At 38.6% G+C, this 13,499-nt stretch overlaps 1 protein-coding gene across 1 annotated transcript in view; it reads left to right on the top strand.

Moving 5' to 3' along the window:
- The window catches only part of LOC120536779, a 34,067-nt gene that overhangs the window by 12,000 nt on the left and 8,568 nt on the right, over positions 1-13,499 (top strand). The window contains exons 5-6 of the mRNA XM_039765264.1: positions 8,679-8,756; positions 12,478-12,516. Coding sequence (XP_039621198.1) covers positions 8,679-8,756; positions 12,478-12,516 — 117 coding nt within the window. The remainder of the gene's footprint in view (positions 1-8,678; positions 8,757-12,477; positions 12,517-13,499) is intronic.

The following is a 13,499-nucleotide window of genomic DNA, read 5'->3' as shown; positions in this document are numbered from 1 at the left end:
TGTTTTCATTCATTTCGCTAAATGAAAAGTAATTATTTTAATACGGAATAGTAGCAACCCAAAGGCCGGGTGATTTTAGACGTGTGAGTAATATAATTAAGTTATTTTTAAAAGTAATCCCACACTGCACAAGAGAGACAGATTCCACGTGTGTTTTAGGATTTGCTGTGGTCAGTGATGATTTTTAATTTTTTCCTTAACTCATTTCTATAACATAGGAGCCTTTTGACAAAGGAAAACTCTGTAAATACACTTGTGCATTTAAACGGAGATTTTTAAGAAAGCAAATTTCTACCTTAGACAGATTACTCACCTTATCCCAGTGTTGAACTTGCATGTAAAAGCACTCACTGTTACACTAGCACAAAATTGATATTTTCTGTCTAATTAAAAAAACTAAAATTATTTCTATTAACACAGGTGATAACTGGAAAACAGGTCACTATTTAATTAAAAAGTTAAAAACAGAAAAGCCCAATTATGATTTGTTTTGTCATGGTAGGGTCCTAGGGTGACACTTTTCCCCTTTATTACTCTTTCTTATGTAGACCTTAACACATATTCTTGATTGTTAACTGTTCAAAAACACGTCGTTGAAAAAGTTTTTTATAGCCCAACAAATCCAGGCCGCTTGGGGGCAAAGACTCTTTCTGATTGGGCCTCCTTTGTGTCAAGAGCATTTTGATGGATGTCTCTTATTCGGTTCTGTGAAATGTACTTCTGCATAAAAAAAAAAAAAACTAAGGTCTCAGGAGTATGATCATTGTGAATAGTTAATACAGAAAAGAGAATACAGAGCACACGCTGCACTTGTCCTATCTCTTCTGAAAAACCCTAGTTGAATTTTGAACATCATGTCCTATGTTTGGTTAACACTGTGGACACAGGCGCCAGATCTCCGTCATATGGATCATTACAGAGTAAAGATTATAGAATCTTTTACACTCTCCATTACGAGATCCATAGCACCCGCAGGAAGTTTGACAATTAAGTGAAGACCCTTTAGTTTGTCAGAATCATGGGGTTAGTGCACAGGTCCATATTCTAAAATATCTTCGGTTATATCTATTTAGTTAGCACGTCGGCGCTGTTCATTTTCAATATAGGTGGTATATTTCCCTGTCAAAAGGTTAAAATAAAACAGAGATCCGAGATACTCCTATACACTTAATAACAGATATTGCGGATTCAATAGGTTTGTCTTGCATTCTAATTCTTAAAGCGATATCAAACTATTGTTAATTTCAAAGCAAAATGCAACCAATCATTTTGTTTATAACTAAATTAAATAATCCTTATGAATAGATTCCGGTGCTTGATAATACTTAACACTAATTGATATCATTAAATGATACTTCTGTGTTTTATTCGGGTTTACTATTTAATATTTTTAATTTGCCTTTTTAAGTTTTATTAAAAAATGAACTCTTTAAGACATATTCAGACTATTCCAGACTAAGCATGTCAAAAAAGCTTATTTATTTCAAAAGGTTTCTTTTCGTGCTGGTTTTGTCACCTATCAATGTTTTTTATACATCACAGCAGTTTTTCAAATTGTAATAACTCCTTTATAACTCCATTTTTTCATCTAATTTACTTCATAATTAACTTTATTTAATTTGGCATAAATGTCCTTACCATCAAGACTACCAGTCTAGTTCATATTCTAAACTCCAATATTTAACGTTCTTCCTGAATCAGGAGGAACACAAACCTGACTTTTAGTTCCAGATAAGATTCTAACAATAACCGGCTCATGTTAATCAGCCTCATACTAGCAGGTGTTAAATAAAGTTTTCCCCAACTCTTTGCAACCCCATGGAACTGGTAAACAGATGACAGTTTAGCTGAAAATATACCTCCGAACACGTAGGTTCTGTTGTAGTGTGCTGTGAGCTTGGGGTGATCCCTTGTTGATCCGGTCTTAATGTGTTTTTTAATCTCCTCTGTGACTTAGTAAAAACTAAAGTTTACAAATCCTATCTTATATTTGTGATATGGGCGAGTCAATGTTACATTTTGGAATAATAATGTCTAGCTTAACTCGGCCCTTGACTATGATCCCTGCACAAACCCTGGTCCTTTGAGTCGTATTCAATAAGATTGCAGACACTTGTTGACTCTTGGAATCACAGTTTAAACTTACATCCCCTTCACCCTGAATGCTACTAAAACACAAACAGAGGGGAAAAGCAGTTTTCAATGATAGCTGTCCTATGTAACCTGGACTAACTAAAAGAAATAAACCACAAAATTTTAGTAAAATTTTAATCCTTGTGCTAACATATATAATATTATGTAACTATTCACTAAAAAAATTCCATCCTGATTGGCCTAATGCAGTATTTCCCAAACTCGGTCCTGGGGACCCCCTGTGGCTGCAGGTTTTTGTTCCAACCAGCTTCTGTTTTTAATTGAACTCCTCGGCTAATTAAGGGAACAGATATTTCCCAAGTTCTGTGTTTAGGGAACAATATAGAAATTAGAAAAGTAAGTTTGCTAAAAAGAAAAAAATTTAAATGTACCAAACAGTTATAAAGGAATAACAGTATTTTCATCTTGATTTTCATTCTACTTTTCAAGGTGTTCTAATTGTTTAATTAATCCATTATCTACTAATCAGTGGGTCTGACTCTAAAGTACTTGCAGCCTTTGATTATTCAGTGTGTCTGTTCTGCTCGTTTTAAATTGTCATTATTAAGATACAACAATGGGGAAAAACTGCACACAGAAAGGGCAAAATATAATGAAATCAACAAAACAGAGTTAAGCATTTAAATCTATAGCAAAAGCAGAAATATTTATAAATGTCTTATAAATGTAAAAATCATGCTGCTATGCTTTTCTGAATGTCGAATAAAAGAAAAAAAAATACCATCTAATTAAATGAGCTCAGTGCTATCAGGTGTTGTCACTGATTAGGAATCAGTTGGAACAAAAACCTGCAGCCACAGGGGGTCCCAAGGACCGAGTTTGGGAAACACTGGCCTAACGTGTCCAGCATAAGCCTAATCATCGGCCCTGTAGTGTACAGGCTTCTATAACCTACTATAACCGTTCTTATTTTCAGGGGTTCATAACTGATGTAAAATGGAAGGCTATTACCAAGCATTAACAGAATTTCTAAAACTTTGTATTATACAAAGCATCCTGAGTACCAAAGTGGTTATAGCCTGTTGATGAAAATGCGGTTTTAAATTAAAACCTGAACAAGATAACTGTTTTCTATTCAAAATATAAAATGTTTAGTAAATAAAGAGAGACTAAATACAATTTATAATAAAAATGGAACACCGATGGACAGCTGAATAACCAAGGAAATCTAATTTAGCTTGAAGTGCCACAGTGTTTTACAAATAATCCCCTACAACCGTAGTTCTCAAACTGTGGGCATGGCCCCCTAGGGGGCGCAAAGTAACAAAAAGGGGGCACGAAGATGTGAAAAAAACAAAGAATCGAAAATATGAAAAATACATCTATTGAAACCCAAAACAACTTAAACTACATTCTCATACTAGAAAAATAAATATTGAGTTAGATAAAAGTCGATAAAAGTTAAGTAGTTATAAAATATGCATCTATGGCATATCATTAATTAAAGGACATATTGGTATTAGTGGGCTACTTTTAAAAAAAAATGTTAGGGGGTGCGATTAAAACTGTTATGAAAACTCTGTTCCCAAAAAAGATATGATAGAAGATATCAGATGTCTCCAGTTCCTTTAGGGACTTTATACTGGCTATTATCATTTAAAATGAGATCAGTCATGAAAACTGTTGGAAAAATGGGCAGAACTCTTTTGGAAACTAGGATTTTTCTTAAGTTTTAAAATTTGACCTTTACAAAGATCCTTTATTTTCCAAAGATGCTTTATTTTCATGTTAAAGCAACTGGTCATTTTACGTGGCTACTGAACATGTATTTTGTTACTTGGAAAAAACTGAAACATCTAGCAATACCAGGTTGTGTGGCTTTCAGTGCTTTTGTTTTATGGCTCTGTGTATTTGACCTATCATACTTTTCTCTTGCCTGTTATGGAGCTCTGTCTAATTACCTGAAGTTACAGGAATTGGGAAGTGATGAACTATTTTGGTAAGAATATGTGTTAAGGTCTACATAAGTAAGAGTATAAAGGGGAAAAGTGTCACCCTAGGACCCTACCATGACAAAACAAATCATAATTGTCAAACATCCTGCGGGTGCTATGGATCTCGTAATGGAGAGTGCAAAAGATTCTATAATCTTTACTCTGTAATGACCCATATGACGGAGATCTGGCGCCTGTGTCCACAGTGTTAACCAAACATAGGACATGATGTTCAAAATTCAACTAGGGTTTTTCAGAAGAGATAGGACAAGTGCAGCGTGTGCTCTGTATTCTCTTTTCTGTATTAACTATTCACAATGATCATACTCCTGAGAGCTTAGTTTTTTTTTTTATGCAGAAGTACATTTCACAGAACCGAATAAGAGACATCCATCAAAATGCTCTTGACACAAAGGAGGCCCAATCAGGCCGGTGGGGTGGGAGTCTCTCTTTTCAAAGAGTCTTTGCCCCCAAGCGGCCTGGATTTGTTGGGCTATAAAAAACTTTTTCAACGACGTGTTTTTGAACAGTTAACAATCAAGAATATGTGTTAAGGTCTACATAAGAAAGAGTATAAAGGGGAAAAGTGTCACCCTACCATGACAAAACAAATCATAATTGGGCTTTTCTGTTTTTAACTTTTTAATTAAATAGTGACCTGTTTTCCAGTTATCACCTGTGTTAATAGAAATAATTTTAGTTTTTTTAATTAGACAGAAAATATCAATTTTGTGCTAGTGTAACAGTGAGTGCTTTTACATGCAAGTTCAACACTGGGATAAGGTGAGTAATCTGTCTAAGGTAGAAATTTGCTTTCTTAAAAATCTCCGTTTAAATGCACAAGTGTATTTACAGAGTTTTCCTTTGTCAAAAGGCTCCTATGTTATAGAAATGAGTTAAGGAAAAAATTAAAAATCATCACTGACCACAGCAAATCCTAAAACACACGTGGAATCTGTCTCTCTTGTGCAGTGTGGGATTACTTTTAAAAATAACTTAATTATATTACTCACACGTCTAAAATCACCCGGCCTTTGGGTTGCTACTATTCCGTATTAAAATAATTACTTTTCATTTAGCGAAATGAATGAAAACACCGTTGCCTTATGTCTATTAAGCATTTGCTTCGATATATGCTCCTGGATCCCGTTCATCATTGGAGGCTGTCTCCAACCGGTTGTAACAAATGAGAGTTTATAAAGTTAAAATGTTTGATATCCCAGACTTTTAAAACATGCGGACCCCGTGCAGAGATTCCCCTGCTACAGTAAGCCCAATTCGAAAGAGTACAATTTCACAAATGGGACCCTTCTGTGCGTAGTTCAGAATACCGACCTCTTACTACGCCAGAGCTGATACACAACCGGCCTGCGCTTTTAAACCATGCCTGAATATTCTCAGAGAAGAGGCTCTGTTTGAATTTTCAGACGCCGAGACAAAAACTACTTGATTGTAAAGCCCGTTTCGGTATGAAAAAGCTAATATTGTTTGCTTCAGTCCTATGAATTTGTACAGTAATCGTCGTACACGCAGATAGATATAAATGCCACATCTTATATTATATGCACTCATGCACCTACACACGAGTGCGCGCGCACGCACTTGAGAATAAACTTGGAAATAATTCATAGTAAGGATAAAATATAAGGGTTCATCCATCCGTTTTCTAAAAACATACTTGTTTGGCGCATATAATAATGAAAAATATGCCATACCGTGATCCTTGATGTTTCCGACGAGATTCGGTGTCCTCTTTCAGTATTAACGGCCTGCTGAGTAATGGACCGGTCTGAACACTTATATACCCAAAAAAGCGGTGTTTTTTGGAATGTGCCCCTGTGATCTGTAATAACAGATGTGCCCATCATTTTGCCCGGACATCCGTTGTCCGGTGTTTACAACCAACACCTTTGGATGGGCGATGAAAAGTCCAGAATTTGTTTAATAGATTCCATTGTAACCCGTAGATTTGTTTAAACAGATGCACGCATCTCCGTAAGACCTTTTTCACCTTTCCCAAGGTTTGCTTAGCCATGAGGTTAAGGGTTATAAACGGCCTGAGCCGTCCTAACAGCTGAAGTGTGAATCGACACCGATTCCCCAACACACACTACCTTAGCTCCAGGCGGCCGGAGGTGGTGTTGGTGGGTGCGTTGTGGTGGTGTTGGGGGGTGCGTTGTGCTTTGGAAAGATCGGTTTTGACAAAGAGTATTTTAAAGTTCCTTTCTCTAGCCCAAGGTATACATTCTGATTAAGGCAATCAAACTTTTAGAAAAACTAAACGCCTTTCTTCATGATGGGTGGATTAAAATGGGTAGATCAAGGGATGGTTTTAGATCGATTTTAATACAAATTATAAATATATTAATTAATATAGCATTTAGCATTTAGACGTCTCCAACGTGATTTAAAAGGGAGCTGATGCATCATATTTAACTGTGTGTGTGTATGAGGGTCTTATATCGACCTAGTTATCTCGTGTTTTACGCTATCATGAAAGCCTTTAAACATCCATCCATCTTGGGGAAAAAGTAGCTGCGTGCTAAGCATGGGGATAGTAGAAGGGGGCTTACGCTCAGTTGTTGAAAAGCATGCGCGCCTGGACTGAATCAGCGGAGCTGTCAGAGGAGGAGGGATAGTGGGTTTTGGCATCTGTGTTTAGACAATCGCGCTTCCCGGCGTCAGTAGGGTCTGACTCAACCCGTGTCAGCGCTCCGCGCATATGGCCTGCACTGACGGCTCTAGCTGCGCTCCGGGCTCAGTGTGAACAGAGAGAAAGAGAGAGAGATCCTTTCTGTGTGCTTGAACTGCGTGCCCTTGCCTGCACGTCGCGTAGAGCTTCGGCACTGGCCAGTTCGGCGCAGCGCAGGGGGCTGTCTGATCTGAGAGTCTCTGTGTAGACAGAGAGAGCGGACAGCTTGTATTTCAGTGTGCTTTGAACTACAAGCACAAGCCTGCGGGGGCTGCTAAAAGCTGGACTGCTTGTCTTTCTGTGTGCGATGTTGAAGGCTTTTAAACTCAGAGCCTGTCTGTGAGTTGAATGTCGGTTGTTGTTCTGTGAAAGGATTTTCACAGAGATGGGAAGGAAAAGGCTGTTTTGGCTTAGATAAAATACAAGGGGGTTTACAAATGATATAGCAAGGATTAGATAGATAAAATTTTTAAAATAATTGTTACATAGATACAAGGATTCTTACCTAAAGCAATATTGGCAGGAACGGCGACAAGTTAGATCGGTCCGACCGGAGCATGTGTGTGTATGTCCTCGGAAGAAGGGGGGCCAGACATCATGTGCTGCTGTCTGGGTATGGATAGGAACATGCCTGAACTTGTCTTAGGAAGAGGGGGGCTGGGAAGTGGTTGGGGGGTGGTGATGGGTTCAAGGGGGGCGGGGCCTAGGCAGCCCTTGGACATGTCTGGACTTGCCCTAGTGAGATGGGGCATGGCAGGTCGGTCAAGCCGGGCGGGGTGGTGGGGGTTCAAGGAGGGTGGGGGCATCCATCAAATTGCCCTTGACAGTTTCCTGGGGAAAACAGATGGCAGGGCTAAAGGTCACCAAACAACAGGTGGTTGGGGGAGGGGACTTCCTGTCATCAATCAACAGGGGCCCGGATAAAGGTCATCAAAGGTCAACAAAACAGGAGGTGGTTGGGGGAGGGGACTTCCGGAAAGGTCATCAAAGGTCAACAAAAACAACCGGTGGTTGGGGGGTGGGACTTCCGGTCTTCAATAAAAAAGGGGCGGGGTTTAATCTCATCAATCAAATTCGATTACATTTTGACAGAAGCCGCCTGACAGTATACTATTTGCAAGCTTTCGAGGCAACTCTTTCAGGCAAGATGTAAAGCAGGGGCCTGACTTGCCTTAAAAGTTTGCGTATTGTAATCTTTCTAGTTATCCATTAAAAGGTGTCATTTTGCTTGACTTTTCACTACAACCAGGAGAAGGGATGATGTGATCGCCCAAGCATTTCCTTCAGGGAAATTTATCTTTGTGGACACTTTCACTGTTTTGTGACCATGGCTGCAAGATGCGTGTCCGAAACAAAGACTGGAGGTCGTGGACATGTGCAGGCTAACACGATGCAGTGCACATACGCAGACTGTGGAATCCTTAGGTGTAACATGGCCGAAAAAAAGTTTAAGTTGCAGATAATTCTACATGTGTTAACCTGGTTTCCCAAAGATCAAAATCCCTGTTTTTCAAAACGGAATAAGGGCATACAAAGCATTTTTGAAATGGGGTTTCTGTGAATTAAAGCTCATGTAAACACTCTCAGTTTGTATGAGTAGGCCGAGTGATGGACAGGCACCTTGTCGAGAACTGTTTTCTGCTCTTTAACCTTACAGTATCCATTTATGTTATTTGGAAGGTTTAAACCCTGATTTTTATGTATGGAACAAACAAGCTCCAGAATAATCAAAGACCAGAGTCATATGACTCCCTAATGGAAAATATGCTTTTGAAAATGTAATATGCATTTTGACCAAACAATCCCTAAAGAGCCATGGCTCATGAAGAGGCTGCATTGTGTGCTTCAGATTCTAGAAAAGAACAATATTTTTAGCTTTTTTTTTTCTTTATTCAAAGGTCAAGTGGTTCTTAGCTGTCAGTGTGATTACTTCAGTTTTTATCCTCTTAATATTTGCATCCTCAGTATTGCTTACAGTAAGTATATTATTTAAATAAATACCCCAGCTGTTATTCAAATGATTTTAGGCAAGAGCTTGAACTCCACACATGCACAGATAGATGCTCTCCTTTGTACAATGAGTTTAAATGCATGAATAAGGACTTATATTAATACTCTTTGGGCGGCACGGTGGCGCAGTGGTAGCACTGCTGCCTCGCAGTTAGGAGACCCGGGTTCACTTCGGGTCCTCCCTGTGTGGAGTTTGCATGTTCTCCCCGTGTCTGCATGGGTTTCCTCCCACAATCCAAAGACATGCAGGTTAGGTGGATTGGCGATTCTAAATTGGCCCCTAGTGTGTGCTTGGTGTGTGGGTGTGTTTGTGTGTGTCCTGCGGTGGGTTGGCACCCTGCCCAGGATTGGTTCCTGCCTTGTGCCCTGTGTTGGCTGGGATTGGCTCCAGCAGACCCCCGTGACCCTGTATTCGGATTCAGCAGGTTAGAAAATGGATGGATTAATACTCTTTTAGTGAATCTTTGGCTAAACCTTTGTGTCACAATGAGAGTCTCATCTCATTCATAGAATGATTATATTATATAGCAGCTTAAAGAATAAAATGCCCTCCATGCCTTATGTCTCATGATATTTGTAGCTTTAATCAAAATATTGCATATCCTTTCAATTTTCCTCTCATTTGGCTCACTTTGGTGAGAGCTGTATTGGGAACATATCGAGCTGGATAGACCAGACCACCCAGTCACGAAACTCAGCGTCCATGTAATCTAGAAAATTCCCAGTCACCACTGAGGAATTTGCTTAGGGCAGCATCCCTCTTTGCTGCTTATCCTTCTTGCTGGTTTTCAGACTTGGAATTGTGGCTTTTGGATTACAGAATTCTCCTGGATAGAATAGCTGCACTCTAAAGTCTAAATCCAGCAGTTCAGAGGGGTGAATTGAAGATGAGAGAGGTGCTGCCTAAGCAAATTTCAGCAGTATCAGACCGTGAAGCTTGAAATGTTATGGAAGGTTCTTTGCAACCAGTAATGAGATCTGGGTAACCAGTGTTACCTTCTTCAACGAGGTTGATCCACAACAGATTATCACAATTTTTTTTTTAAATGTTACCACTACATCTCAGATTTTGACTAAAGTTGCTGTATTAAATTACACTCTACTGTATCCCTATTATATTAAAAAAGTTTTCCATCACGTCTGCGTTATTCAGCCTTGACCACTCCCCTCCATACTGCTCGCCCAATCATTACTCCTACTGTGTACATTCTCTCTCCATTCCACCCCGTGACACTCTCAGTGATAACTCGCCCTTCAACACAGTCAGTAAAATGGCAAGACAGAAAAGCAAGTTATATATACAAGAACGCTGAATTGTAGATCGTGATAGAAAAAGAGCAGCAAGAGATCATAATGAAAGTCTAAAAAAAGAAAATGAACAAAAAGAGCTGCATATAAAAAAAATGAAGAACAAAGAGAATCATTCAAAAAACGAAAAATAGAAAAATATCCCGAACAATACGTGAGCAGAAATGCAAAAAAGCAACATTTATAGAATGCAAGTTAGGGGGTAAAGTAATTCATAACATTGTTTTTGATGAGGCGTTAATCGAATTTATTTTTTTTATTTACTTTTTATTACTGTAGCTGCTGGTAAGTAATCAAGCAGAATCAAGCATGAGCCAAACGAGTACCAAAAGAAATCTCTCCAAAAAGGTTCGTTTTAAAAAGGTTTAGTGAAAATTCAAGGCAAACAGTCCACACGAGAATAGAGAAAAGTTGTTACACGCGTAGAATAAAAGGAAAAAATGTTTGTTCTTGTTAAAATTTAATTGTTTCTATACTTAAGGATGAGTTATTTCTCTATGCTTTACTTCACATTCAGTGCGTTCTAAACGTACAGCTCTGCACATACAACTGAGCACGTTAAGGCCCGGTTTGCTCTCCATGTCTTACCTACAGCAAGGCAGGAAACTAACTGAGACTAAACTTCAGTCAGAGGGACAAAAAATAGTTAGAATATACCAGTGTATTTCAGCTTGTGGGGGTTATAAGAACCTCCCATATACTATGCATTAATTTATAAGGCATTTAATATAACTAAACTATACTTCTATCAACTTAACATGACCTAAATAACTGGCAAATGGTTCTTATAATTATGTTTTATTACATTGTACCTTTTTACTTCTACTTTTCCTTTAATATTTTTACTACGTTTTATTACTCATTGGTATTTAAAACAGTTGTAGTAGAATATTCAAGTAACTTATTTTCTATCTATAATAACTAAGGACTAAACCACCTTCCTCCTGCACCCCAAATACTCTTCTATATACCATCTCTTTAATTACAATCACTTTCTCTAACAGAGGAGCACCACAACACATTTCAAGCAGCTCAGCTGCGAGAGAGTGGGTGCCCAGAGCCCACCTCCGGGGGTTGATGACCAAAGAGAACATGGGGTGGGTTGACGAGTGAAGAGAACAGGGGGCAGAGTCCCCTACTTATTTAAAAAAAGAAAAAAAAAATCTCATACAGTAGACACTCAAATATTTAAGCAATGTGGACTAAAGTCACTTCTAGGGCCCCTCTGAGATTAGGGGACCTGAAGCTTAAGCGTGATTAGTTTCATAGTAGATCTTCCTCTGCCAAACCTACCAAAAGACACAAATCTCCCCTCCCAAAGGTCTTGTGAAAAGATAATTTCCCCTTAGGGATTTACAAAAGAAATCAAATGAAACCCTCTGGTGTATCCTTGGTCTTCTCTCTTCTCTCCTAATGTGGATCATGCCTGCCACGGACACTTAGGGGCCTTCACTATTTGCCCAGACCACCTCAGGTTGATCCTTTTAAACCAGAGAAGGAAGCAGCAGTTCAGATTCAAAGATTCATTATGTATTGTTGAATTCCTCACCCATTTGCTGAGACGGAGCCCACCTACCCTATGTAGGAACATCATTTTAGAGTTTAATTGGTTTTTTTTCAGTCTTTCTTCCAAACAATTTGTGACCATAGGTGATGACTGGGATGTAGTTTGAGTGGTGCCAATCTCTGAATTTACAGGACCCCGAGAGAGTTTGATCAAGTTGGTCCTTTTTTACCTGCAGATATCACACTACTATTTTTATGTGTGAGGACTATTACCTCAGCTTTGCAGCAGTTAAGTTCTCTTGACCATAACTCCCTCATCTGGAATTTATCCAGTATTGAATGGAAATCACATTAAGGGGATAGTGCCATCCATTAACACCAGTGAAGCAGCCCTCAGATTTCCAAACTCCAAGGCTCCACTGTGTTATGGTATCTTGTTTATGTAGATCATTTTACCAAAATTAAAAGTTTATTTTCTAATGCTAAAATAAGGATCGTAGGAAGAGGGTCTGCTAAGGAGCAAGAAGTGGGGAAATCATTAGGAGACCAACAGGAGTGTTTCTTTCTTCCTGACTTTCATACAGTTTGTTTTGGTGAACAACTTATGATGTTAATTAGAGTATGAGACATCGAGCCCAGTAATTCAATGTGTAATTCCATCTTCTAATCTGCTTAGCCAGTCAGCAACAATTGAAATGTCTTGTTTATCCAAAAAGAGTGGGGCATTGCAGCCTTAAATTGGATTAACAGGTTAGAAATGACTGGATGCATGAATATTGTTATCCAGTTATTATCAGTGCATTGTAATTATTACAAATGTATAATGTGATACTGTATACTCATTACTTCTGCAAAATTATTTTTTTTTCCAAGGCTCCATTAAATGTTGATAACCCCACATATGAAGTCAAGGTCAGTAAAAACTAAATCAAAATCTTTTCTTCATGATATGATATTGATTTTTGTATGATTTTTAATGATCCTTACATTAACAGGTGATAAATGGAAAAGATCTTAAGTTACTAAAGCAGTGTTGCCAATAGTTCAACATTAATGGTGTACTTAGTAACTTACACCTAGGAAGAAAAAATGTGAGGTCTGAATACATAGTGGGAGGTCAGAAAATTTAAAATATACCATTTGAAAGCCATTTAGGAATCATAGTGGATTATTCACTATAAACTTCCTAATGGTGTTCAGAATCCATTAAGAAGGCTAACAGAATGTGAAGTTATATAACGCATAGCAGCACTACAAAAGGTCCAGAGAAGAGCAACTAGATAGATAGATAGATAGATAGATACTTTATTAATCCCAAGGGGAAAATCACATAATCCAGCAGCAGTATACTTATACAAAGAAACAATATTAAATTAAATAGTAATAAAAATGAAAAAATTAAAATAAAATTAATGTTAGCATTTACTCCCCCGGGTGGAATTGAAGAGTCGCATAGTGTGGGGGAGGAACGATCTCCTCAGTCTGTCAGTGGAGCAGGACGGTGACAAAAGTCTGTCACTGAGGCTACTCCTCTGTCTGGAGATGACACTGTTCAGTGGATGCAGTGGATTCTTCATGATTGACAGGAGTTTGCTTAGTGCCCGTCGCTCTGCCACAGATGTTAAACTGTCCAACTTTACTCCTACAATAGAGCCTGCCTTCTTAACAAGTTTGTCCAGGCGTGAGGCGTCTTTCATCTTTATGCTGCCACCCCAGCACACCACCGCGTAGAAGAGGGCACTTGCCACAACCGTCTGGTAGAACATCTGCAGCATCTTACTGCAGATGTTGAAGGATGCCAACCTTCTCAGAAAGTATAGTCTGCTCTGACCTTTCTTACATAGAGCATCAGTATTGGCAGTCCAGTCCAATTTGTCATCCAGCTGCACTCCCAG

The sequence above is a fragment of the Polypterus senegalus genome, chromosome 10, assembly GCF_016835505.1.
Source record: "Polypterus senegalus isolate Bchr_013 chromosome 10, ASM1683550v1, whole genome shotgun sequence".
Lineage (NCBI taxonomy): Eukaryota > Metazoa > Chordata > Cladistia > Polypteriformes > Polypteridae > Polypterus > Polypterus senegalus.
The sequence above is the reverse complement of the archived record's forward strand: the minus strand, read 5'-3'. Positions and strand labels throughout refer to the sequence as shown.